Here is a 27376-nt window from a genome sequence, read left to right on the forward strand (position 1 = left end):
AAAAGCAAACCAACCCCTAAATATGGGTAAAATATTCAATACTTACCTACCAGTATTATATGAGATAAGATTTTGTTTAGTTTAACAAAATTACTGATGTAATTATATATATATATATATATATATATATATATATATATATATATATATTAAAATACTTTAAGTTTTGCATATTTTTTATATAACTTTAGAATCACATGTAATATTGTAGGCATTAATGAGTAGGAGTTTAACATATCATATTTTTTCATCCAATTTCAACTCAATAGATCAAACATATCAAATCAAAAATCAATTGAAAATAAAGTGTAATTAATAGTCTCCCTGGCTTAATTCCTGTTTTCTTCGAACAATTGTTTTTAAAATTTAGAAAAGTTAGAGATTTAATCTAACATAGATCATCTATTTTTGTTTTAATCTTACATATGATAACAAAAACCTCCACAAACAACTGAAATAAAAAATGAAGAAAAACAATTACTCGAGTAAAAATTTCGATCGATAAAAAATATATACCCACTTCTATAAAAAAAGAAGAAGATAATTGGCTTTTAAAAGTTAGATAGAAGTTAAAAAGAAAAGTATTCAATTTGAGAATATGAAAGCTTTAATAGAATTCTTGAACATAAATAAATTTTATTCCATAAAAAAAATATTAATTTGATTATATTTTAACGCATTAATAAAGCATTATGATAAAATGTGAATAAAACGTCAATTATATCTTGAGTTAAATATCACATGCAGGTAAAATGAAAATAATTGATCCAAATAGATAATAAGCAAATTAATATTAAACTATTATAATTGTGCTAATGGTATGAACAAAAAATATGAAATTGAAATATACAAATCAATTTTTTGTTCAAGATTTTTGATAAAGAACTGACGTTATATACGAAAATACATGTATTATATGTAAGTATTTTTTTTCATACTTGATTAATCCAATGAGTCTAATGGTATCTCACTTTTCATGATTCTTATATTATAGCCTATTTACATTAATAACTTATTAATGATATTTTTATTAAATTTCGTAATACATACATTAAATATAGTATAATTGTCGTTATCAATATTTAGTAAAATAATTATATAAAATGATGTATTTGTATTAACATAACTATGGATTTACAGAATTATATTACTTCTTAATTTCAACTGTTTCAAAATGATTGACATCTGTTCATTTAACGACAACTTGGAATTTTTTGCATCAACTTTGTCAAAAAAAATTCCAATGATAGTAAACAATTTACACTCCTAAAAAGAAAAGTAGAAAATTATACCTTTTACACTCTTGTTTGGATGCTACGACTAAAGTAATTGAAAATGAATTTATAATGAAAGTACGAATACCATGTAACTTAACACGAAAATCAATACAATTTTTTTTGAAAACTTTCTTGCAAGCAAAGATTTGTGAATAAAGACGTACAAATATAATATATATATATATATATATATATATTGTTATATTAATATATAATATTTTTATAAAAAAAATTTATATAATAAAAAATAAATTATGATAAAATATTTACTTTTTATTTTAATATAATAAATATTTACAAAACATTAATAGACTATTTTTAAAAATATTTTTTGTCTCGTTTCGATTTCGAATGTGAAATGACATTATTCCTTCACACCAAACCCAAATTCGCATAAATCTTCTGAAAAACACAACCAAAACAAAAGGAATTTTGATTTTTGTTTTATTGTTTCTTTTGGGTCACTCTCATATCCAGAACCGGATTCCCACTAAAACTCTATTGGTAGAATTATAAATAAATATATATATATATATGATAATAACTTTTAAACGTGTAGAATTATAAGTGTGGATATAAGTTGTTGAACTCGTAATTTTTAAGACATTTCCTTCCGATTCTGGTAGATATTTAAAAATGCATATTATCCACACAAACGCGAAAAATAATTTTGTCTTCAAACTAGTGACTCCAATAATTCCAAAAGTAGTGGTTTTATAATTTGATACAACACCGGGTCATTTCCGATCATATTTTGAGCCATTGAAGGTGCATTTTTTCCAACCATCACGTTCATATGTTTTATTTTTAGCCTCATTTCTATCTTCAATCACCAACCGTGGAAGTGGTAACAAGTTTTTGTCATTTCAATGTGGTCCTTAATATATATATTGCAATAGCTATTCCAATTAATATATTTTATTTGTATTATCAAACTTCAAACGTCTTGAATCATTGTTCAAAACTAAAATTGTTTTAAATCCTCAGATAGTTCTAGATGATGATGATGACCCGAGCTTGATAGTTCAAAATAAAACAACAGAAAATTTACAATTGAAGGACCAAAGTTTTGTTGTCCTCCTTTACTTGAAGTTCACGTATTTGCATCAGAAAAAAAGGAAATAAAATAATTGAAATAATTATGTGGATTCAATGATGATTTTTTGTGTATATATTGTGTTTTGTTAATTTCAATATGTTTTGGCGAAGGCGACAAAGTGAGTCTCCAATCTATTAAAAATTGTGGCTTAAGTTGGTATTTTTAACTTACTAACATGCTTTGATCCTTTTTTTTAATTTGTCAAATTAATAGGTTAAAGATGGAATATGTTGGTATGCTAATTTTTTGTATTATAATATTTATAGGATAAAGATATATAATAATATTATAACTTAAAGAATAAATAATTATAAATCAAATTTTAATTATTAATTATAATAAAATAATTTAATATATAAAGTTAAGAAATATATTATGAATCTAACTCAAATTAGTGAGATTAGACATTAATAGATTGTATAGATTAATAGATTTAATAAACAATAAATTTTCTGACAATATATAATACAATATGTCAAATAAATAATTGTTGAGATTATTTCTAATTCATGATTTTAATATAATGTTAAAAAGTAAATTTTAATTATTTTAATTGGTCTGAAGACATCAATTAACTAATTAAAATATAAAAAGAATTAATTATTATTTTAATTGGTCTGAAGACATCGATTAACTAATTAAAATATAAAAAGAAATAATCATATGATTAAATTGCCACATACATATATAAATTGTAAAAAAAGAAAAATTCGGAGTGGGCCTATCGTCCATTAGCCCATTAGCCTACCTTTTGACAGGAACAGATCAAATTTTCTGACCTATTTTGTTATGATGGACCATTCCACATCCCGTTTTTTGACGAATTAACGGTAAATTGGGCAAAAATTGATTTGACTTATCTGTTTTTGTCATTCTTACTTACTTTGATAAAAAAAAGAGAAGTATAAAAAAAAATGAAAATGAATAATAACATAAAAATTAATAAAAGATTAACCAAAATGTATACGAATTATTTATTAGCTTATTAATAATTAATTTTTTTAATTTTTTTAATAATGTTTGTCATATATAAATTTTAGTAAGAAACATTCTTTCTATACTGACATGAAAATTAACCGGTGTTGTTGGGTAATTGAGAAAGGATTGGGCCTGGGTATGGATTTGTTTTGGGGACACTCTGTATGGGTTAAACTATGTTTCTCGGGGTTTCTTCTTGCATCTTCAATATTTCTTCAGCACCCCAAAAATACTTTCCAAATTAAAAGAATCTTGATCATTTGACCATAACAGCAGTAAAATTTTAAAAATATTCAACCTCACCCCTCTTTCCTATTTAATGTATACGAACCTTATCAAACCCTAACTGCGTAGACCTCACTCCCAAACACCATTAAACGTATATGAACGTCGACTTCTGGAGAAGAAAGTTCCAAATCTAAACTTCTAGTGTATAGTTTTCTGGAACAAATTGCCTTTAGATGTTGACTTTTAATAATTTGTTTTTAAATGTCGACATCCGGTGAAAGTTGTGTGACTTCAAGATATTAAAGATTATAAAACTTCCAAATATCGATATTTGGTGAAGGTTGAGGGACTTCTGGATGTTTACATCCTCTTGTTTATCTATGTTTGGATGTTTAGAGATTTAGATGTAAGAATAAGGAAGCTCACATAGGGGTAAGACGATTAGAAGAGTTTATATGTACATTATTAGAAACAATGATATTTTGACAAATTAAATTTCAACATTTTTCTTTTATAATCTATGATGGTCTTTTTTAAGTGATTTTGAAATATACAAAAATGAGAAAATGAAAAAGTAAAAAATCACTTAAAAGATGACACTTTAAATTATAAGAGAAAATTGTCAAAATTTAAATGTTAAAAAATTATTTTCCTTATCTCTATTGTGAGAAGTGTAATGATCATTGGCGGACTTTAGATATGATTAAGGAAATCACAACTCTCTCATTTCCTTTATTCAATTTTTAATATTTATTTTAAAATTATTTTTATATATTATTATATTATTTATATTAAATTTTTAATTTTTTTTAAAAACTTCGTGCATAGTTTTTATTTTCTTTTATTTTTCGTTTCTTTCTTATACATCTCCACTTCTTTCTTCCATTTTACTTTTTATTTTAATTTTCACTCTCAATCCCACGTTAGTTTTAAAATAAAATTACATCAGGGTGGACTTAAGAAGTTAAAAGAAACATTTTAAACGGATTAATTTTTTTTTAACTTTTTTTAAAGCAATATGTTTTATTCTTGTATGTGATAAATTTGTTTATTGTGTATTACTATGTGTATCACTTGAAAGTGATAAATTTATCTTTTTCTAAATAGATGAGTAGTAATAAATTTATATTAGAAAAATTATAATAAAAAATAAAATAATTGATTCTTTTTTTTTAAGGAAAAGACTTGTGATGAAGATAAAAAAATGCATTTACATGAATAAAACCCGAGAAATTTCATGTGAATCTAAAACAATTGAAAACAACTTTCTAAAGTTATTATAATCTGATATAATGAATTAAAAAAAATATATAATTTGAAACCTCTGAATATTTTGTTCACATCCAGGTCTAATAATTGAGATATAACTTTTAAATTTATGGAAGTCTCATCTGATTCTATTACTTCCTTAAAATTATGTTTTTTTTATTTTATTTATTTTTTTAAAGAATTACAACTCAAATTGTTATTTCTTTTAAATTATTTAAAAAAAAACTACAACAAAACTGAAATCAAACAATCAGTTCGTAATTGTTGAATTTAAAAAACCGTAAAGTTGAATAAGTTAATTATATTTTTAGCTCTTAAAATCATAACTGAATCTAATTTTAATACTTAAAATCTAAAATACAATTATTTTGAAGTTTAGTTGAAATTTAAAAGACTAAAAAGATAATTAATTAGATTAAAGTGAATTAATTAAAACAGTTGAAGACAATAAAGTAAGATTAAAAATAAGAAAATAGTGTTAATTGGTGTGTGGAAAGAAGGAAGAAAGTAACGAACAAACAAATCAACGATATTGGGGAAGGGAGTTACCGCTTATGGTGCAACTCATCAAACGAAGACGATGGAAGCGGTGTTGTGTTGAGAGCATTGTAGAATGGGGGTAGCCACCACCACCACCTCCACCACCACCACCACCACCACCACGTTGGTTGTTGGTGCGGCCAATCATGGATCGCCGTTATCACCTTCGCCGACTCCACCCTCATCAACGCGACCCTCTCTCCGAACCCATCACTCCCACCCCCTCCACCACCCGAGCTCCACCTTCTTCCTCTCTGCCTCCGGAAAGGCCCTCCTTCTCTCCAACTCCAACAAACGCCCCGACACACCCCGCCAGAAGTATGTCAAGCAGGTAACGGGCCGCAACAACGACACCGAGCTCCACCTCGCCGCTCAGCGCGGAGACTTGCCCGCCGTCCGCCAGATCATCGCCGAGATCGACTCCGTCTTAGTGGGGACCTTCGAGTTAGACTCCGAGGTTGCCCACATCAGGTACGCCATCTTAAACGAGGTCAACGACCTCGGCGAAACAGCACTCTTCACCGCCGCGGAAAAGGGTCACCTCGACGTCGTCCTCGAGCTCCTCCCTCACTCCACCGCCGAATCCCTTTCCTCCAAAAACCTCTCCGGCTTTGACACTTTGCACATCGCCGCTAGCAAAGGTCATCTTGGTACGTATACGTGAATGCATGCATGCATGTATGCCCTCACTGTTCATGCAACATTGGTTTTGAACCAATGAGTTTCAGTACACCAAGAGAATTTTATTGAAGTTTATTAAGAGAGACTCAACATTACAACTGTGGATTTTATTGTGGCAGCCATTGTGCAGGTGCTACTAGAGCATGATCCTGGGTTGATTAAAACGTTTGCTCAGTCAAATTCAACGCCTCTGATCTCTGCAGCTACACGAGGGCACGCGGATGTTGTTCAAGAGTTGTTGTCTCGGGATCCTACTCAGTTGGAGATGACAAGGGCCAATGGAAAGAATGCTCTGCATTTAGCCGCACGCCAGGGCCATGTGGCTGTAGTCAAGATACTGCTGCAGAAGGATCCACAACTTGCTCGAAGAACTGATAAAAAAGGACAAACTGCACTGCACATGGCTGTCAAAGGGATTAGTTGTGATGTCGTGAAGCTCATTTTGGATGCGGATGCAGCCATTGTCATGCTCCCTGACAGGTTTGGCAACACTGCATTGCACGTAGCCACGAGGAAGAAGAGGGTAGAGGTATATATCATAATGCCTTCACTTCAAGTTTTTCATATTTCTGATATAAAAACTGTGTTTGAACTAATGACTTACGAACATTGGTGCAGATAGTGCAAGAGCTGTTACTTCTTCCTGACACCAATGTGAATACCTTGACAAGAGAACACAAGACAGCTCTAGACCTTGCGGAGGGGCTTCCGATAACTGAAGAAATTCTGGAGATCAAAGAGTGTCTGATTCGTTATGGCGCAGTTAAAGCCAATGATCTCAACCAACCGAGGGATGAGCTGAGGAAAACCATGACACAGATTAAGAAAGATGTCTATTTTCAGCTGGAACAGACTCGAAAAACAAACAGGAATGTGAGTGGGATTGAGAACGAGCTACGCAAGTTGCACAGGGCTGGAGTCAACAACGCCGGCAACTCAGTAACGGTGGTTGCTGTGCTATTTGCGGCGGTTGCATTTGCAGCACTTTTCACAGTTCCCGGTGGGGATTATGATAATGGGATGGCAGTGATGGTACACACTGCACCATTCAAGGCCTTCTTCATATCTAATGCGTTGGCGCTGTTTACATCATTGGCAGTGGTGTTGGTTCAAATCACCATTGTTAGAGGGGAGGTAAAGGCTGAGAGAAAGGTTGTGGAGGTAATCAACAAGATGATGTGGTTAGCCTCTGTATGTACTTCTGTTTCATACACTACAGCTTCTTACATAGTAGTTGGTCGGCGCAGCCAGTGGGCTGCAATACTCGTTACAGTTATAGGAGGCATCATAATGGGTGGTATTCTGGGTACCATGACATACTATGTGGTCAAATCCAAACGCTCCCGAAGAGAGAGGAAGAAAGAGAAGAAGTCTAAGAAAGAAGGAACGTTGCGTCTTTCATATTCTGATGAGTCAGAAATAAATCCAATCTATGCCATTTGATGTTACTGTGGATTTCGATGTTGGTTTGACGCCTCTGTTCAATGATTTTGTATATGTCGAAGAACTCTTAGCTTAGTATCGTATGTAAATGGCTCCTTCTTAGTGAGTGTTTCAAAGGGAACAATCTAAGGAAGCCGAGGTTGTTAGTTACACTTTTCTTATAATGTTTGGTTGCACATCAGATATCAGTTGTCATGTATGTAGTCTTTGAGAACATTAATATTTTTTTGTAGTTTGTTTCTGCAATTTACATTCAATCTCTTCAGAGTTCTGAATTATGAAGAATATGAACGTAATCATGTGAAGTCTGGTTTTCATTCTTGCCTTCTTTAATTCTCGAGTTGTGATTAAAATCTGTGTACCAATTGGTTTTGGTGTTCTTCATGTTCTAAGAGTTTGAACTCTTAGCAGTCAAGAATAGAGAAGATTGATTGATCATGGTTTTGATTGATATTCTGTCATTTTCACTTTACCCTTTATTTTTTTGATATTTCTGATTTTCAATTCAGTTTCTGTACTTTTGATTCTGTTTTCAATTCAATGCATTGCCCTTTACTTCCTTTTATATGCGCGTGTACTCTTTATACCAGCTTTCAATTTACATTACAGTTTATCTTCATTTTCGTTGTGGTAGTTAAAATAGATTTTACAGTTTATCACTGTTCTTACATTTCTGCACTGATTTTCTCCAGGCCAATTTCTGTTTCTAGCTCTGTATTTCAGTTTTCTGTGTTGAACCACATCAGTATCAATATGTGAATCTGATCCCCAGTTACAATTCCAGTTCTTTGTTTTACAGTTTTTTTTTTTCCAATTTAGAAGTCAGGTTTTTCAGTTTTTTTTTAGATATTCCCACATTAGCTTCGGTTTTGCACTCGGATTCATTTTTAATTCATTAGTTCAGATTTCAATTTGCATAGTTCTGTATCAATTTCGATTCTGCAATGTTCCTTTCAGTCAATAAAAAATCACAATGTTTAGTTCTGATTTTAATTTCTCTGTTTTGGTCTAAAGCTGTTTACATTTGTGGTTCCACTGATTTAGTTTTTGATTCCGCACTTTCTTTTCCGTTTCTATAGTTTAGCTGGAATTAACATCTTGTATAAATCTGCATTTACAGTTTCAATTGTTCAATTATTGTCCTATTTTAATATTATTGTTTAGTTTCAAAAGATTGCATGCATTTTCTGATTTTACCATGTTCAGTTTTAGTACAATTCATATTTTGTTTTAATTTTCAGTTTACATACACCAACACAGTTTTTCTTTTTACTACCTTGTTCTAAATTTACAGTTTAATTGCCCATCTTTTGTTTACTGTTTTTAATCACAGTCAGAGTGATTTAATGTTGTAATTGATTCCATAATTCCTTTGATTGATATCTGGGTTGACCTATAGACTATAGTGCATTAGGGCTAAACAGGTTTATCAATGAGTTCTTAAACTTTTATTGTTAGTAAAACTGCGGAAGCAAACAAGTTTATGTTCATAGTTTCTGTTAAAGTAAATCGAATCATAATCGAATTATAAGGTTTAGATTACTATGTCCTTAAATAATAAAAGATCGAATTATAATGTTTAGATTACTATGCTGTTAAGTAAAAAAGAGTTAATTCTTAACTAATAATTATAACTTTTCTCATCATTCGATCAAACACATAGGCATGACTTTTTGTTATTTTGATCGATTATCATTTAAATTATCATTTAGTAAACATAAACCATTAAAACAGAGAAAGTGTCATTTGAATGTGTTATTTTTGTTTAAGCAATATTTTTTACTTGAAAATAGAAAAATTATCTACACTCTCTCATCCAAGTTGTGGAATATTATACTTGACTAACATACTTATTCATTTAAATGTCTCAACATTATTTGAGAGTGATAATCTTATAGGGGAAAAATATTGTTGTCTTCTTTATTATTCTAGAGATCATTTGTCACTTGATTTAGTTGAACGTGAAAACAAAAAAAAAAAATTGTCCTCTTCCACATTTGAGCACTTAATTTTAGAGAAGATAAATGGTTGTTTTGACTCTTCACTCAAACTCAAATTATAAGTTATGACTTGAACAATAAGCTCTATTACTTAAGGAACTAGATAAACAATCTATCGGTAATTATCGATCGAAAAATTTGTCGGTAATTACAAAAAAATTTGCTGGTAAATTTGTTGCACTGTTCATCTTCTTCCTTGTCCCTCTTTCAATTCTTTTTTTCATTTTCTTCTTCGCCGTTGTCATCTTCTTTTTCTTCCTATTTCTTCTTCTTCTCGTCTTCTTATAAGGTGAGCTTTGGAGGAGAAAATTTCCGCTCTTTTTACCGACAAATTTATCTGTCGATAAATTCGTTGATAAAAGAAAATTAAATTATCGACGAATTTACCGACAAAAAAATTCGTCGGTAATTCAAATTTGGGCAAAAAAAATTTCGTTTCTTTTACTCACGAATTTTTCTGTCAGTAAATTCGTCGATAAGAAAAATTAAATTATCGACGGATTTTATCGATGAATTTTGAGTTATGTAGTACCGACGAATTTATCGACGAGAAAATTTGTCGGTAATTCAAATATGGGCAGAAAATTTTCCATTTGTTTTATCGACAGAAAAATCCATCGGTAAATTTATCGGTAAAAAAAAGTTGAATTACCGACAAATTTTTCTGTCGATAAATAAAATCTATGTTACACACAGATTTTTCTGTCGGTAATTAAAATTTGAGAATCTGTCGGTAAAATCGGTAATTCAAATTTATAGACAAAAATATATTTGTCGGCAATTTCAAATTTTTTTGTAGTGTACACATACCTTACCTGTAAGTAATTTACAACACTTACTTTTTTTTTTTTGCAAATTTTGAGATTAATTACCATGATTAAGTTATTTTATTATCACACATATAAATGTCCATTTGTAATTGTACTATACTTACTCAACATTATCTTGGACTCTATACTCAAGATTATTTTGGCTTAAATACCCAAGATCATCTCAAATTGTATAAATGTTTATCTGGTATAATCTCATTTTGTGTCAAAGATGACCAAGGTCATATCGGACAACACCACATAATGTTGGATATGATATTTCGGTCAAGGTTATAACAGTCAACTGTAATTAACATAGGTTAAAACATAAAATAGATAAGTGGAATCCTAAACAAATTAACTAAGGTAATCATTTAAGTTATTCATGTCTAACAAGGTAAAAACCCATATACCTAATGTAAATAACATTGTTCACGAGATGATAATCAAGTAACATTCGTTATTACAACATTTATTATCATTTGATGCACATATCTCACTTGAGCTTCAAAATATTTTTTACATGCACAATCCATCTCAGATTTGAATGATATTAACATGAGCTATTTGGAATTAAAGAACGAATCGTGAAGTAAAGAGCTTTGTGATTCTCTGAACTTTGGTACTTTAAGGTCTTAAAATAAGTCAATTTAGTTTATATGGATTAGTTCATCTTGGTTGAAGTTAAAGTAAGTCAATTCAATTTATTTTTTTAAGCTATAAAATTTTATAGTTAGTTTCGATACATATTTATTATGGTACAATCAAAGTAAATTGTTTACTTGACTCCTCTATTTATAGAAATAAAATAAAAATTTTAACCTATTTCATCAAACATTGTAATTCAAAAGTGATATTATAAATATAGTAAATAAAAATCAAAGTGTGAACCTCTATAACTAAATTATATAATTGAAAAACAAATATTCAAACAATATTAAACAACATTTAACTATTTAAAAATATAAATTTTCAATTTACATAATTAAAAATAATAAATAACTGATGAAAAAAATATTATAAAAAATTATTGTCGATAGATCACAAATTAACTTATTTTCAACTTCATTTAAACTCGTTTAACCTGCAAATTACGTGAATCATATTTAATTTAATTCATAATATATATATATATATATATATATATATATATATATATATATATATATATATATATATATATTCCAAACATACTCCAATCCAGATAAATTGAATTTATTTACACATTTGAATTCATTTTAAAATGTGGAATAATTTATGAACATAGTAATTATCTACAACGTACTACTTTCCTTGGTGTTGTTACGTGCCCCTAATCCTATTCTTTCGTGCATTTTCAAAAGTTTTGAATTAGTGATTAAACATCAATCAATCACAATATGAGAATGTTTGCAACCAAATCTCATTTAATTCAAACATTTATATTTTTATAATATAATTTGTAACGTGTTCCCAACAAACCACATTGTTCCAACTTTTTGTCATAAAAAAATAGTATATCATTTCTTTGGATGGAAATAGTTCCTTAGATTTTTTTTTTTTTTTATATTTGCATCATAATATTTTTGGGAAGATAGGGATATATTTATAAAAGATATTCCGCACATACTTATTTACTTGTAAAATAAATATTTCATAGTATGTATGACATATTTATAGTTAATATATAGGTTTCATATAACTCCCTTTCTTAGTTTAGTAAATAACTATATCTCTTTCGAATTATATCGATAACTATATCTCTTTTAAAGTATATTGGAATTACATTTGTGATACTTTATACATAAGAATTTTTATTTAGAATTCATATAACCAGATTTAATATAGAGAGAGAATTAGACCAATAAAAAGAAAGATTTTTATGTTTTTTTTTGTATTACTTGATCATTCATCCAAAAAAATGTAGATATTAGTGGGCCTTATATTTTATCCCACCAAGTAAAGTCTTTCATAACGTGTGTTTTAAGTAACTGTCTTGTTAACGTGTAAAAAATAATTTTTAATTATTCTTAAGATTGTATTATATTAAAAATGATATAATTTTTGAAACCAAAGGATTAAAGTCCTAAAGATTATAAGATAAAAGAAATGATGGGTAACCATCCATGCAGTTATACAATTTTTTTCCGAAAATATATTGTTGATTATTCCAAGTTGTGAAAGATGTTTGGTGGGTGTAATAAGAACCCGTCAAAGAGAAGAAGAAAGTTAGTGTGAAAGGGATAAATAGAAGAAGAAAGTTTGAGTGCCGTGGTGCTCTCAAACACCCTTACAGCGATACCTGTCTCTGTCTCTCGTACACATTCTTAACCCTATCTTTCCTTTCCATGTTGTTGCTCAAACTTTTGTTTCGTGTCTTTTCAACCCTTTTCTTTCCTGTATTTTTCTCAACCAATCAAATCAATATCAAGCGTAAACATTTTGGGAAATAATTTCTTAATAATTAAATTTTGATAATTTTTTTAATTTGAGTTTACATTTTCTAAATAATTTTAAAATATAAAAAAATTAGAAAAATAAGAAAAATAAGAAGCTACAAACTCGTGTTGCAAGAGAAAATTATAAAAATTTAATTGTTAAAAAATTATTTTCTAAATATTTTTCAATTAGGAAAATGATTTTTTAACAGTCAAATTTTGACAACTTTATGCTACAATCTAAAGTGACATCTTTTAGGTGACTTCTCATTTTTTTCATTTTCTTATTTTTTCAATATTCCAAAATCACTTGAAATATGATACTCAAATTACAAGAAAAAGTTGTCAAAATATCATTTTTTATAGAATTATTTTAAAGTGGAAATGATTGTTAGGAACAAAACAATAAAGGAAAGAATAAAGGAGAGAAAAAAATAGACACGGAGAATTTAACGTGGTTCGGCTTACCATGTGTATGCCTACGTTCACGACTAACTAGGAAGTATTTTTATTTCTCATGTCAATGTCCTATGTGGTTGGGCTCAGGGTCTCATTAATGTTTGTTCTTCCCGGTGAAACCCCCTATGTAAAATCTTAACAAGTGGTATCATAGTCGATGGTTCAAACCGGCTTAGACGAGTGCAGTATGGTCCTAGTATCGAAAGTCTTCCTGGTAAGGGTTCTAGGTAAGTGTGTCCCGTTAAGAAGAACGGTGGTACAAAAAATGGCAGAAAAGGAGTATTCGTGGTTGGGAATGCTTCCGCTGGAGGGGAAGTGTATCAGAGCACTATATAAGAATAAAGACCCGTAAACTCATTACCTTAAGATTTTTGGCTGAGAGTGGTGTTAATGCCTTATGTGATTGGACTCAGGTCTCATTGGTATTGTATCTCTCTAGTGAAACCTTCTCCTCTGTAAAACTAGCAATGATCCTTGACACACTCATTACTATTTGGCAGGATCTAATTTTAAAAATAAAGAGATGAAAGAGAGAAATAAATAAGCTAAGAAGCTTTACTAAAGAATGGAAAGAAAAAGAAGAAGAAGAAGAAGAAATGGAATCAAATGGATTAAGGTTGATGGAGTTTACACTTCTGATAGTCAAATGTTAGTGAATGATGAAACATACTTAATTTTCGAAAAATGTCAAGTGTTAATGACTACACTGATTCATTGCAAAACATTAAAGATTCATACATTTTTAGTTGAAAGTGATTATATCATAATTTGTTAGGTTATGTGGAGAGTATGAGGATATTGATATATGTATATGTTGATTGTGATGTTTGTGTGAATTAATATGATATCTCCACCCGAAATAATATTGTAAATGATAAGAACCGAACTATATATTACTACTAACAATAGTAATATGTTTTAATTTTTCCAGACTTGCTATACATTTTTTTTGGAAACTTAATGTTTGAACGATGCATAAAATATTATATATATTGGAGATTGTTATATTTATCATTTAGTATATAAATATTGAATGGGATATTATATAATTAAATTTACCTTTTAGTTTTCTTTTCATTATATTTTGCAATTTAAATGGTAGAACAACATTTCATATCAAAATGAGTATCATGCTCTTCTTTGACTTTTCAATGTTGATATGATTTATCTGAATATTTACTTCTACTTTTGAAAGAAGGAGAAATCAGTTTGAGAAGCACTTATACCGTTACGAAGTTCTGAAATGATGACTAAAATGTAGTCAATTGATTAAGACTGGGAAAATGATTTTTTAACAGTTACATCTTATAATTTTAGATATCATCTTTTAAATAATTTTCTATTTTTTTATTTTTAATATTTTGATAACCATCTAAAAAATAACACTTCATAATATAAAAAAAGTTATCAAAAGTAGTCAAAATTATACCTTCAAAAGATTCAGCAATATCTGTGTCCTACAAACAACAACTCTCTGATCGTTTAGAATTGTAATTTTTTTTTTGGCCATAAATTATTAGAAATCACATTTAAATTATTTTATAATTTATTATTATAAAAAAATTGTGTATTTTTTAAAAAGGTTTTCACTTTAATTTTATTACAAATATATAATATTGTTCCATAATATCTCTTGTACCATTGAGTGTATAAATTAAATGGTGTTAGATTGTTTTTAAACACGAGAAGAAGAAAAATATAGAAACCTTAGTTGTCCCTATTCAGTGGAAAATTGCAGTCAAATATTGAACATCATCTTGCATGTTATGTCATGTCATCATGTCGTGGGACCACTGCATTGTATTGTATTGTATGCAAAGTTGAAACTGGCAAACTGGACCTAACTCGTGCATTTTGTTTTCCGCGTTTTCCGCACCCATCCTCCATTCACACTGTTCTTCTTCTCTTCTTATGTTCTTCTGTTCTTCATCTCTTAATTACTCTTTTTTTAATCTTTTTTTGAAGCTTACTTGAACTGCTTCCGCAAAGGTGTTACCTTTTTCCTCCGTTGAACATGGGGTAGAAGGTTTTTCATTTGCTTCTTTGCCTTTTCCCACCTCAACTTCATCCAAATTCCCCTTTCAAGTTTTCTTCTTAATACTATTTTCCTATTTAGTTTCGACGTGTCTTAGGAAGAGAAGCATATAAACCGGCCCTCTATCAGCTACCACGTCTTATTCATGAATTATTGGTTGGTTGTTCTTTTCTTTTCCCTTCAATTAAATATTGTTGCTTGTTGACCCATTTATTGAGTTGATTTTCTTTTTTTGTTTCAAAAGATCATATTTTTTTTTATAGATTTGTTGAAGCAATATTGCGTTCCACCCCTGCTGAAAGAAGTTATGCTTTGAATCAATTTTGGGTTCCTACTATTGCTCACCCTTTAGTTTTTGTGACCTCTCTATGTAGCAGAAGCTAGAAGCAAGAAGAAGTGAAGTCTGAACAGTGAACTCTGAAATGGTGAGGATGTGTTTTGGAGTCGAGTGGACCTTGAGTGCTTATCCCGTTCTGTACAATTTTGAATTGCCTTCGCAATATTGGTTGGTGAATTGATAGTGAGAGATAATAAATTGTTGTAACTTGGGTACGTCTTGAGGAAATGTAAACTTGATAAATTGGAGCTCCATTGAAGTCGTGAAGATACGTTGAAAAAGATGATGAAGAGACAATTGACAGGTATACGGGGTGATTCTCCCCTACAATCTGCAATCCGAGCTGGGAATTTAGAATTGGTTCGGGAAATCATCTCTCAGAGTCCCGAGGGTGAATTAAAGGAGCTTCTTTCAAAGAGAAACAACTCGTGTGAAACTGCTTTATATGTTGCAGCTGATAATGGTCATCTTGATATAGTGAAGGAATTGATTAGATACCATGATGTTGGGTTGGCTGGCTTCAAAGCTCGAAATGGATTCGATGCATTCCACATCGCTGCTAAGAATGGACACTTGGGTAAGTCTCTTAATGATCTCAAATGGGTAGGTGTAGATCCTAACTATTGGTTACTACTTTGTTGGTTCACTTGGCATTGCTATACCAGTACCAGATTAGGGTGTTTTCTAAACCCTTTTGAGCATACACGCACTGTTGCAGTAATTTAACTTCATTTTTAGGAATGTTATGATACGTATTTTAACAGTTCTTGCTTAATTTGTCAAGAAGCTTGGTCATGTACTGATATGGTAACCTATATGTATTATTTATCAAAGAGTTAAACGCTTTTTCTTTTTCAAATTTGCCAGAATCTTTGTAAAAGCTAGCTTTTTAGGTTTAATAGAGTCTTATTTCTAAATTATGTCATTATTATCAATTTAAACTTTGGATTTGTCTGAATGATTTTCACTTTTACTTGTGTGCAGATATATTGAAGGTCCTCATGGAGTTTATTCCTGAAATTTCGATGACTGTTGATCTGACAAACACCACTGCGTTGCATACTGCTGCAGCACAAGGACACATTGAGGTAGTAAATTTTCTGTTGGAAAATGGTAGCAGCTTGGTAAGTATTGCGAAAAGCAATGGGAAAACTGTGTTGCATTCTGCTGCAAGAAATGGTCATGTGGAGATAGTGAAGGCCATTCTGAACAAAGAACCTGAAATTGGTCTGAGAATGGATAAGAAGGGGCAGACAGCGCTGCATATGGCAGTTAAAGGACAGAATCTTGAGTTGGTGGATGAGCTTGTGAAATTGAATTCATCTATGGCTAATATGGTAGATGCCAAGGGAAACACTGCACTGCATATAGCAACCAGAAAGGGTCGTCTACAGGTAGAAAAAGATGCTTTCCTTTTTATGTTTCATCTCTTAAGAAACAACTTAATATTCAGGTGCTAATCTCGCAGGTTGTTCAGAAGCTACTAGATTGCAAAGAAACAGACACAGATGTTATCAACAAATCTGGAGAAACAGCCTTGGATACTGCAGAGAAAAATGGTCGGTTGGAAATCTCCAACTTTCTGCAACACAAGGGAGCTCAAAGTGCCAAGTCCATCAAGTCGCCTAATACAAACACAGCCCTTGAACTGAAACGAACAGTGAGTGACATAAAAAGTGGGGTTCATAACCAGCTGGAACACACCTTCAAAACACAGAGACGCATGCGAGGTATAGCGAAGCGAATTAACAAAATGCACACTGAGGGACTCAACAATGCCATCAACTACAACACCATTGTTGCTGTCCTAATTGCAACGGTTGCTTTTGCTGCCATATTTAATGTCCCGGGCCAGTATCCTGAGCAACAAGATAAACTCTCTCCTGAGATGTCTCCTGGGGAAGCATACATTGCTCCTGATATTGGATTCAAGATATTCATAATCTTTGATTCTACTGCACTCTTCATATCACTGGCTGTTGTGATTGTCCAAACATCAGTGGTTGTTATTGAGAGGAAAGCAAAGAGACAAATGATGGCAGTTATAAACAAGTTGATGTGGGTGGCTTGTGTGCTAATTTCTGTGGCGTTTATTGCAATGTCATTCATAATTGTTGGAGATCATAAAGAGTTGGCCATAGCAGCCACTGCTCTAGGGACAGTGATTATGGCAGCAACTTTAGGAACACTCTGTTATTGGGTTATTGCTCACCGCGTTGAGGCCTCAAGATTAAGAAGTCTTCGAACAACAATGAGCAGTAGACAGTCATTGTCTTTGTCGATGATGTCTGGATCGGAGAATGAGTACAAGACAGTGTACGCTATATAACTTTGATTTCTACCATTTAAGAGTTCTCCTCCTTTTTTGTCAAATTACACTAACATTGATGTAGGTGTTTGTTTCTTAGCAGAACAAACATTAACTAATGTTACAAAAGCATACACGCCTTTGCAGAACACAGGCAAAATGTGTAATCATTGTACACTTTGTACTTCAATGATCATTCTAAATTGCAAGCGTTGGATGATGCTTATTTTCTCATTAGCTTCATCATAAAATAGATATCATACAAACTTATTGTTTCTTTGTGGTTTTTTATTTGTAGATGAATTATTATGAACTTCTGTTTTAGAAGAGAGTATATCAATTTCCTTAATTAGCACCAAATAAGAGATCATAGTCACCACCAAAAAAGAAAAAAGGAAGAGTGAAGTAGGTTCACTTCTGCATCTTGCTCCAATCAAGTGATATTTTAATAATAATATTTTATTATTTTTATTATTATTATTATTATTATGATGAGACTACTTACTTTGGCCACCTGATTTGTGTATATATAGTAATAAGACAAAGGAAAAAGCAAACAGAAAGATTTGCTTTAGGGATTACTGGCAAGTTCCAAAGACTGCCATGTGTACCACTTTACTACGTTAAATGAGTGTCCACTTTGTATGATTTGGGAAATAAAATAATACTGTGGCAAAACATGTAATTTTCTGAATATATCAGGTTAAGTTTTCTTTCCTTCAAAATAAACTTAGGAGAAAATGAGGGAAAAGAAATTCAAAACTACCTTCTGGCACATGGTTCGTGCAGAAATCAGTGTAATTTCTTGTCCAAACCTCTGTCCTTGCTGATATATTTAATATATTCATGTTTATTGTTAGAATCTACTATTTGTCCGTTGTAAGCAAAGAAGTAACCAGGGAAGATAGAAATAAATAATGATCTAAAGTTCGAACATTATTGGAATGTAAGTGACTAAGTAATGCCAAATTATAATATTGTTCAACTTAACATCTTCATCATAGTACAATCCTTGAGAATCTGCATTGTTTTCTGAGAAGGAAAAAAGAGACGGCATTCATTATTTAATTCTGTGGGCTAAAATCCTAAATGGGTAGAAGCATGATGTGAGGTGTGTTAGCATCAACTTGATATATATATATATATGTCGGGTAAGAACAGGTGGTGGAAAGTTACGTGGGAAAAACAAGCGTAATTTTTTCTTTCTGTTGTTCTGTCTTTTGCTAATTTTTGAGAAGTTAAACATTGAAAAGAAATATTAAAGGGAAAGAATGAATATACGACAATAAAGTAGCAGAAGATTTCAGTGCAAACTATATCCACATGAAAATAATGATTTTGAGGCTTTGAATATCCGCTGACATTACTGACGTGTTCCACTTGGTCACTGACCCAACAGTGGCACCTTCGTATTTTTCTCTGGAAAGGGTCAAAAGGATATGATCATTGATCAATATTTACTTATACGTGTGCTTATAATGCTTCTTTTGTTGTCGTCTTATGCATACATATTTTGACTTTTCTATCAATAGTTAAACCAGAGCTTACGTTGCTATGTGTTAGCTACTTGGAGGTGTCTGGTTCGATAAATGCAAAGGAAGTGCTAATAATGCATTGGTATTGTCGGGTACGAGGATCATAAACACTACAGCATGCAAAGGTTTATCTGTTAGTTGAAATTTTCTTGAGTTGGGATTTGTTTAGGGGAATTGAAGCAGCATTATTTTTCGTAGGAGGAACACGAATCAAGACTAGATCAATGGCTTCACAATTTGATGTGACTAACACAACTTGCAACTCTCAGATGATATGTGCAAGATGAACACAAAACAAATCATTTCTCACAATATGTAACTATGTCTCTACCAGTTAAGTCACACAATATCGTTAATGTTAATAAAAAATAAAGGTTCCGTGCTATTTTGTAGCTAATTTTTGCAACAGGATCGATATATAGATGCAAATTAAGGCTAATTAATAATGCATTTATGGTGTACGAGGAACATAATAACCACCATAGCAAGGAAAGGCTTATTCCTATATTTATGTGTTTATGGGACACCAATCAACACTAGCCATTGGCTTCACAGTTTGACGTGACTATTGCAAGTTGCAACTCTTGGATGCTATCGATGACACCCACGAAGATCTGTTCGGTTGGTGCTTTCTTCTTCTTCTTCTTCTTAAACTACCGGGACCCTTGAAATACAACAAATCACTTCACAGAATACGTAAATGTCTCTAGAACCTTCTGCTCAAACAAGTTGCAAAACATATCAATGCAAACCTATAACATTTTTATCATATTATGATATTAATCAGACATTAAACATAGTACAAATTTGAAAGGTTTTACCTTTAATATCGACACACAACCATCCATTTGCATTGCCTTGCCACCGAAGTACACATCAATTTAACTGAACTTTGAGCTGTGGAATAATCATGTACTTTGGTTTTCTACATTTGATTTAATATGCATTTACCTCTGGGGACAGATTCTAAGTTAGGACTTCATCTTGTACGGAATGTAAACAAGAACAGTGGTAAGAGCTTAACAGGTTTAGCTTTTCTGGAAGATTCTTTAAATATTTATCATGAAAAAAAGAAAGAGTACATGAACTTGGACAGAGGGAGCGGGAGAGAGATACGTAGCTTTATCCATTGACCATTAGGACTATGAATGAATATGAAGAAGCAACCCCATTGGCGGGGGAAAATAATTGCTTGTTCTTTGTGTTTTGTTTCATGTGTTTGTCTAATCAGTACACTGCGTTACAACATTCACGTATTGGTGCAACTTCGAAGTCCCCGCATGTGATTCAGTTTCATGTTCATGTGTAGTTCAAAACCAAAAGAAACGAAGAACGGAAGAAGTGCACGCGTAAAGGTTTAATTGTCTGCAGAATAATTGTACACTAGATTATTTCTTTAATGTGACATCTGCAGAATAGTACATGCCCCGCAATGGCAAGTTGTGATGTGTTTGGTGGTACCTTTATTTGCCCTTTACAGAATGAAAATGGGAATTTCTTACTTTACTTTTGTTCTAAAATTGAATTAAAGGGAGACATATATTGCATTCTCATCACAATTTTGTGACTTATTTACTATTACACTTCCATTACGAATTTACGAATTTAGATTCTCTCTAATATCTTCAAAATTGTATTTTTATAGTTGAGCAGAGGATAACACGAAAAAAAATCTAGTAGAGAAACTGAACTCGGTAATTACATTATACAGATGAACCATTTTAGCTGTACACTGCAGTGAAGTATGCGTGTCTGTGGTGCTTGGCTGGGGATTCGTTGTTAGTAATGATGCTTGTTTTTAAAAAGGGATAAGTCGGCGAGGAAAAGGTTTGAGGCACCAAATGTACCATGATTTTCACATCTCACATATGAGACTACTCTTTACCACTTTTTAGGCTTTTTCTTCCTCCAAAAAGGTGAATGGCTGTTAGTAACCTTTTTTGGGTCACTGTTAGGTTATTCTAAATGACTTTCAACTTTTTCCCTCCCTTCTTTTCACACAAAAGCTTAAAACGATTAAACAAATCTGAGAAAAGGGAAAGGATATGAACATCGCATTCATCATTTACATACACTACCACATCATCCTATCAGTTATCTCTGTCGAACTCTGAAGGAATAATTGCTGGGAAAGCCTGAGGCAGTCATTGAGAATCTAGTTCTGGGGAAAAGAGTCAGATTCAGAACATTAGACTTGGCAGTTGGAAAAAAAATTCACCCTTTACAGTGGAACCAAACTAAGAAAAACAGTCAAAAAATTCTGAGGAATTTTCATCATTTGGGTGCGGTTAATTCATAATATACAGTATCTTAAAGGAGCTATGTGACAGCTTAGGATATCTGAGACAAAGTAACTACAATTAAGTGAGATTTGTATGTGGGGGCTGCGTTTTAGTGTAAATTGTTGAACAATCAAATCCACAAATCTCGTGGAGTGGCACAGGAGGGTTGATTGAGAAGTGTGGACCAATTTCAAATTTAAAAAGACAAGAACACGGTATCCTATCATGGCGCTTTGTCATAGAGAAATCTCATGACGACTTATCATAACTATGCATTATTTAAAAAACCAAAGTCACTTTCGCTTGAGTGAATTTGCATTCCCATGGACTAATTATGGCAACTGTTACAGCTAAAAGATTCAACTTCACTCAGTATGCAACATGTACAAGAATTCACAGAGAGAGAGAGAGAGAGAGAGAGAGAGAGAGAGAGAAGCTAGAGTACCCATTTAACAGATTAATGCTGCAAACCAAGCTATTTACTCAAGCATCAAACTCCCTTAACACACAATTGCATTTCAAATGAGAAACTCGTTCTTTTTAACAATCGCAATTTCCCTTCGTGCTTCTCATCAATTCCTTGTTTCCACAAACTGCAGATTTTGAACAAAAATTGGTCGAACCACCCTTTTCCTGGGACTTTTTACAATGAGCGATGGCACTCTCGATTGAATTCTCCAGCTCCACGCTTATACTCTTGTTGAACAACTGCAACTCATAAGACCCAGCTGAACTGAGAGAAAAAGACGAAGATGAAGAGGACGACCCAGAAGAAGAGGAGGACAAAGATGAAGCCTTGGAAGCATAATGCCGTTGAATCACCCCAGAGAAAGACCTTCTGCTGCTGTTACTGAACCCATCTTCAACCACGTCACTGTTCTTGACCATACAAGATCTCTGCCTACGGTGCTTGTAGTCACAATAAAGCTCAAACGGTTTTTTGTTTGTGTTTGTGTTTGTGTTTCGGTTTCGGTTTCTGTTTCTCCTAGCATCATCCATGTTCTGGCACTCCTTGCATTTGGGTTTCTTCAGTGCCCCCATTTTGCTTGTTGCATCACTGGCACAGGTCTTATCTGAGCAGCCAGATTTGGTGAACAAAGATTTGAAGTAAGTTTTAGAAGCCCTGAGCCTTTGAGCGAGCCAGAAGTGCTTGGTTTGTTTCTTTGGAAGATGGTGATGATCACTGACCAAGCCTTCTATCTCAGAGGACCAATCAAATTGATACTCAGAAGAAAGCGTTTCGCAGGAACTAACCCTGCGTGACTCCGAGGGAGAGATGTTGCAGGATTCAAGAGGGGTGATGGCATTTGTTGAAAGGAATCTACTTTCTTCCAATGAAGACTGTGATCTTGCGAAGCCAAAGGTTGCATCAGCGTTCTGGAGGAGCTTTTCCACCATTTCTAAGCGAGGAGGAAGGTGAAGAGGAAGGAGTTTTCCCTTGTAGAAGAGTTCATCAGCAGGGGAAGTTGTGGACTCTTCCTTGTTTTGGAACTCAAATTCTCTGTTGTGAATGGAGTAAGAGAAGTTGGGCGAAGATCTTAGTTCAATGTCAATGAAGTCTTCGTCTACATGAACCGAGGGTGCTCTTTTTGTGGCCATTTCATGTGACTCTCTCTGTGGGGTGCTTTCTCTGTTTGTGTGTCGCACAATGGAGATGCCTTTCGGAAATTGAGCTTTTATAAAGGAAAGACAGAAGTGAAGAGGGAAGGTGCTCCCAAACCTTCTTATATATTACCAATATTTCCTAATTTATTTATTTATAAAATAAAATCTATATTTGTAACCACATGTATGCATTCAGAAATAAAATTTATGAAGAATTATGACAAAATTTAGATTATAAGTTAATTTAAGTGAGTGAATTTTAAATCTAACTCAATTTTTGTAAGAAAGGACTATGATATTTTGAAAAACTTTTTTCTTTTCTTTTAAGTCACATAAAACCTTTCTTTCATCCATTGAGAGTGTTGTGACGTGTACATTATCAAAAGTTTTAGTTAGACTTAAATATCAATCTTTAACATGATATCAAAAATATTTAAAGTCTATTATATTAAAATTTATTATTTGTTAGACTTATCATGTCATATGTTATCAAACCTCTTCAGATTTAATTTTTAGTCTTATGAAAAATATATATCTCTTAATATAAAACATATAATAAAAATAAGAGATAAAATGAATTTATACAAGTAAATGCAAATCAAATTAATTGAAATAGGACCTAATGTTTAGTTCTCATGCCTTTGTAATATTACCTTTTGAACGAACTTTGGAAGCCTCCTATCTAAGAACACGTCTTGCGTTATTATCATACACAGACAATATTGCTTTGATTATTTTAGTTTCAACTATTCTTTTATAATTGTTAAGATTAAATTTTCTTGCACCCTGACTCTATTAAATTACAGTCTTCTAACATTACAATATTTTTTGAATGAGTTACTATAAATATTGATTTTTTTTACTAGGAGTTATTCAAAATTTATTACTGTATTTATTATACCATTTACTTTAGTATAAAAATTAATTAATTTCTTTCCAAGCTAACATAAAATACAGCTCAGCTCATACTAATCTTAGTACATATTTTAATAATATTTTGAGTCATGCATTTTTTTTTCAACAAAAAAAAGGTCGAAAAAATGACAATTATGCCAATAAACAAGCCTTTTGATAATTTTAGTTGCAAGAGAGTTGTATATAATGGATTTGATAAAGATGAAAGAAATAGGAAAAAAAAAGGTAAGTGAAAACAAAAGAAAAGAAGAAAAATAAGTGAAAATTACTTTTTTTTAACTTTTAATTTGTTATAAATAATTATATTTTTCGTTATTAATGTTATTTTATTTATTTACTGTTATTGCAATATTCTATATTAGTTATTTATAATTCATTATCACACTTTAAATACAAGTCAATGCTTCATAGTTTTAGATAATATTTATAATGTTGGACAATCATTAAACATTTATTCTCATTGAATGTTTATTTTCTTATTTTTCATGCACAATTAATACTAATACGATAAAAGTTTAAACCCGCTGATTTTTAAATTTTCTTTCTTTTTCTTTTACTTTTATACAATTTTTTTATATAATGTAATATTTAGATAAAACATGTTTTATATTGAGAACTCGGTGTATAAAAGATCGTTAATTCAATTAAGATTATTAATTGAATTGGTAATTATAGAAGAAAACAAATTCACCCGCAAGTATTTGTCATAAGTAAAGAATTTTTCAACTACCAGACGGTGGTGGGGTTAGTTTACCATTTTTTTAAAATAAAATGTAATAAAAAATAATAAATAGTATTTTTTTATTTTTTATCATAATAATTTAGAAAAATAAGACTCAGATATGCCAGCGAACCTTATTAAGATCCATCGGTGTTGACAGGTATAATGATAAAGTAAAATGAAATAAAATGGAAAACGATTAAGGTTTCCTTATTCAAAGAATAAAACCACTCTCTCTGCTGTATCATTTATGAAAAAAAATTATATCGACCTTGTATTTATGTTTATCTTTAGCAGGTTATTAATTTTAGGGTTAATTATTATTTTTTTCGTTAGTTCTAATTAAAATTTTAAATCAGTTTATTTTTAAAATTTTGATATAATTTAGTCTTTTAATTTTAGAAATATATAAATTTAATCAAATTTTATTAAGTTTATTTGACTTTTCACACATATTTCATGATAATATTATTTACATTGTTTAACACATCTTCGTTTTAATGTTAATTAAGAAACGTATTTAAAATATTAAATAAAGTTAACAAAATCTGGTTAAAAAGATTAAATTAACTTATTTCTAAAAATGATGATTGAATTGGTCTAAAATTTCAATAAAAGACTAATTTTAATTTTCACCAAAAATTAAAGAATCAAAAATATATTTAATCATCAATTTTGATGTGTCTTGTGTTTTCATTTATTTGGTTTTTTAATAAAATATGTAAACCTAAGTATAATTTCTTGAAAAATATCTTAATATCTCAACGAATTTATATAATGAATAGATATCTATATTATGTTATTTATCATTCTGTTTTTTTTTCTCACAATTGTGAGAAAAGAATTAATAATCATATTGTTTTCAAAAGTATTGGATCGTGGATGTTAAAAGACTTTTTCTTTAAACTCTTAATTGATTTTTAAGTTAAGTGAGTTAATTTACATTTGACTTGTAATTAGCTTAAAGAATTGAATTTAGAACATGGGACTTGTAATTAAATTTTACCCTTTATTGTTATGAGAAATTTCCCATACTATTCTCTCTCTAATCTTAAATATCAGAAACATATGATGACTCAAAAATATATATATATATATATATATATATATATATATAAAACTATATTAATAATATATATATATATATATATATATATATATATATATATAACTATATTAATATTAACAAAAAAGGGTGTATTATCTTAAAGTCAAACTTTTGAGATGATAACATAATGGTAGAGAATAAACGACATGATATAATAAAGAGAATGGTGGACATGATATATATATATATATATATATATAAAAAAATAAAGAGAGAGAATTATGGCAAAGAGAAAAAGGAATATGAAAATGAGAGATATAAGAGAAACCTTTTTTGAAAGAGGGTAGGATGGGACTTATAGAGTTTTTGTTTATTATTTTAATATTTTCTTTCTTTTATCTTTTTTTTTATTATTATTATTTTATTTAAAGCGTTTTGCCATGCAAGTTTGTTTATTTTTTTCATATTAGTACTTTTTATTTTTTTATTTCTTAAAATATGAAAAGAATTTAATTTTTTAAATATTATTTTTATTATTTTTATTCTTTGATTTATTTTTCGAAATTTATACTTTATATATTTATATAGAATACAAAAATTTTAAAATACAAATTTAATTATAGAAATTAAAGAATAAGTTATGTAGTAGTATAAATATTATATAGGAATTCTGAACTGATGAAATCTGGTGACAGTGATACTTAACATTGTACATTAAAGATTTTCATGTCTCTTCATAAAGGATTGAAAACTAGTAAGCAGTAGTTGTTTGTCTAATACCAATACTAATATAAGTTGAAATGTTGTGAATGTTGGTTTGTTGTCAACCATCCAACACCTAATTAACATTGATATGACGCTAACATGAAAAGAAAAGAAAGTTGTATCTACGTTGTTTCAATGCATCCTCATTATTCTTTCACCTTGGACATGCACTGCTTTAATCATTCTTTTTTGCTACACACCACCTATTAACGGCTACTTTCTAGAACAATTATTGTTTCTGTTTAGAGCAATCTTCTCACTCAATTATAGGCTCTCAGTCAACCAATATTTGGTGCAAATTAAGCAATTTCAACTCAAAATCATGTTAGAGGTTTAATTCCAACAAAATACATGGGCGTTACTTTTAAAAGGAGTTTTTGGTGTACTTATACGTCGATATAACGAAGATATTTTTATGTGACATTTATTTTAGTTGACAGTCAAAATCCCATTTAGTTATAGGAAATGAAGAAATACGTGTTATCACCTATTTCTATCATGATCCTATAACTATATTGTGTGGTCCGTCATTTAATCTCATGTCGGCCACACAGTTCTTGTTAGGGATCACGACTTTTAATCTTTTCTAGTTGTCTTTCAATACCTATGGTTTGTTGTCTTGTTC

General features: G+C 30.7%; 2 protein-coding genes and 1 pseudogene across 3 annotated transcripts; 2 read left to right on the plus strand and 1 right to left on the minus strand.

The window, feature by feature from the left end:
* The first annotated feature begins 5537 nt into the window (after nt 1-5537).
* LOC114190882 lies at nt 5538-7515 on the plus strand (annotated as a pseudogene).
* A 7514-nt stretch (nt 7516-15029) lies between these two features.
* LOC114185705 (ankyrin repeat-containing protein At5g02620-like) lies at nt 15030-18133 on the plus strand. Of its 2 annotated transcripts, none has more exons than XM_028073591.1 (4): nt 15030-15391; nt 15610-16149; nt 16557-16966; nt 17041-18133. In XM_028073591.1, exons 2-4 carry the CDS (start codon nt 15855-15857, stop codon nt 17899-17901), a joined length of 1566 nt encoding a protein of 521 aa, XP_027929392.1. In that variant the 5' UTR covers nt 15030-15391; nt 15610-15854; the 3' UTR covers nt 17902-18133. The 2 variants fall into 2 exon arrangements, with proteins under 2 accessions (XP_027929392.1, XP_027929383.1); XM_028073582.1 differs by having other exon boundaries at nt 15613-16149.
* Nucleotides 18134-21975: 3842 nt separating this feature from the next.
* LOC114181288 (probable membrane-associated kinase regulator 3) lies at nt 21976-23394 on the minus strand. The gene has a single exon (XM_028067709.1). The coding sequence runs from the start codon at nt 23294-23296 to the stop codon at nt 22238-22240; it is 1059 nt and encodes a 352-aa protein (XP_027923510.1). The 5' UTR covers nt 23297-23394; the 3' UTR covers nt 21976-22237.
* Between the last annotated feature and the right edge of the window lie 3982 nt (nt 23395-27376).

This window comes from Vigna unguiculata, chromosome 1 (genome assembly GCF_004118075.2).
Source record: "Vigna unguiculata cultivar IT97K-499-35 chromosome 1, ASM411807v1, whole genome shotgun sequence".
NCBI classification, from domain to species: Eukaryota; Viridiplantae; Streptophyta; class Magnoliopsida; order Fabales; family Fabaceae; genus Vigna; species Vigna unguiculata.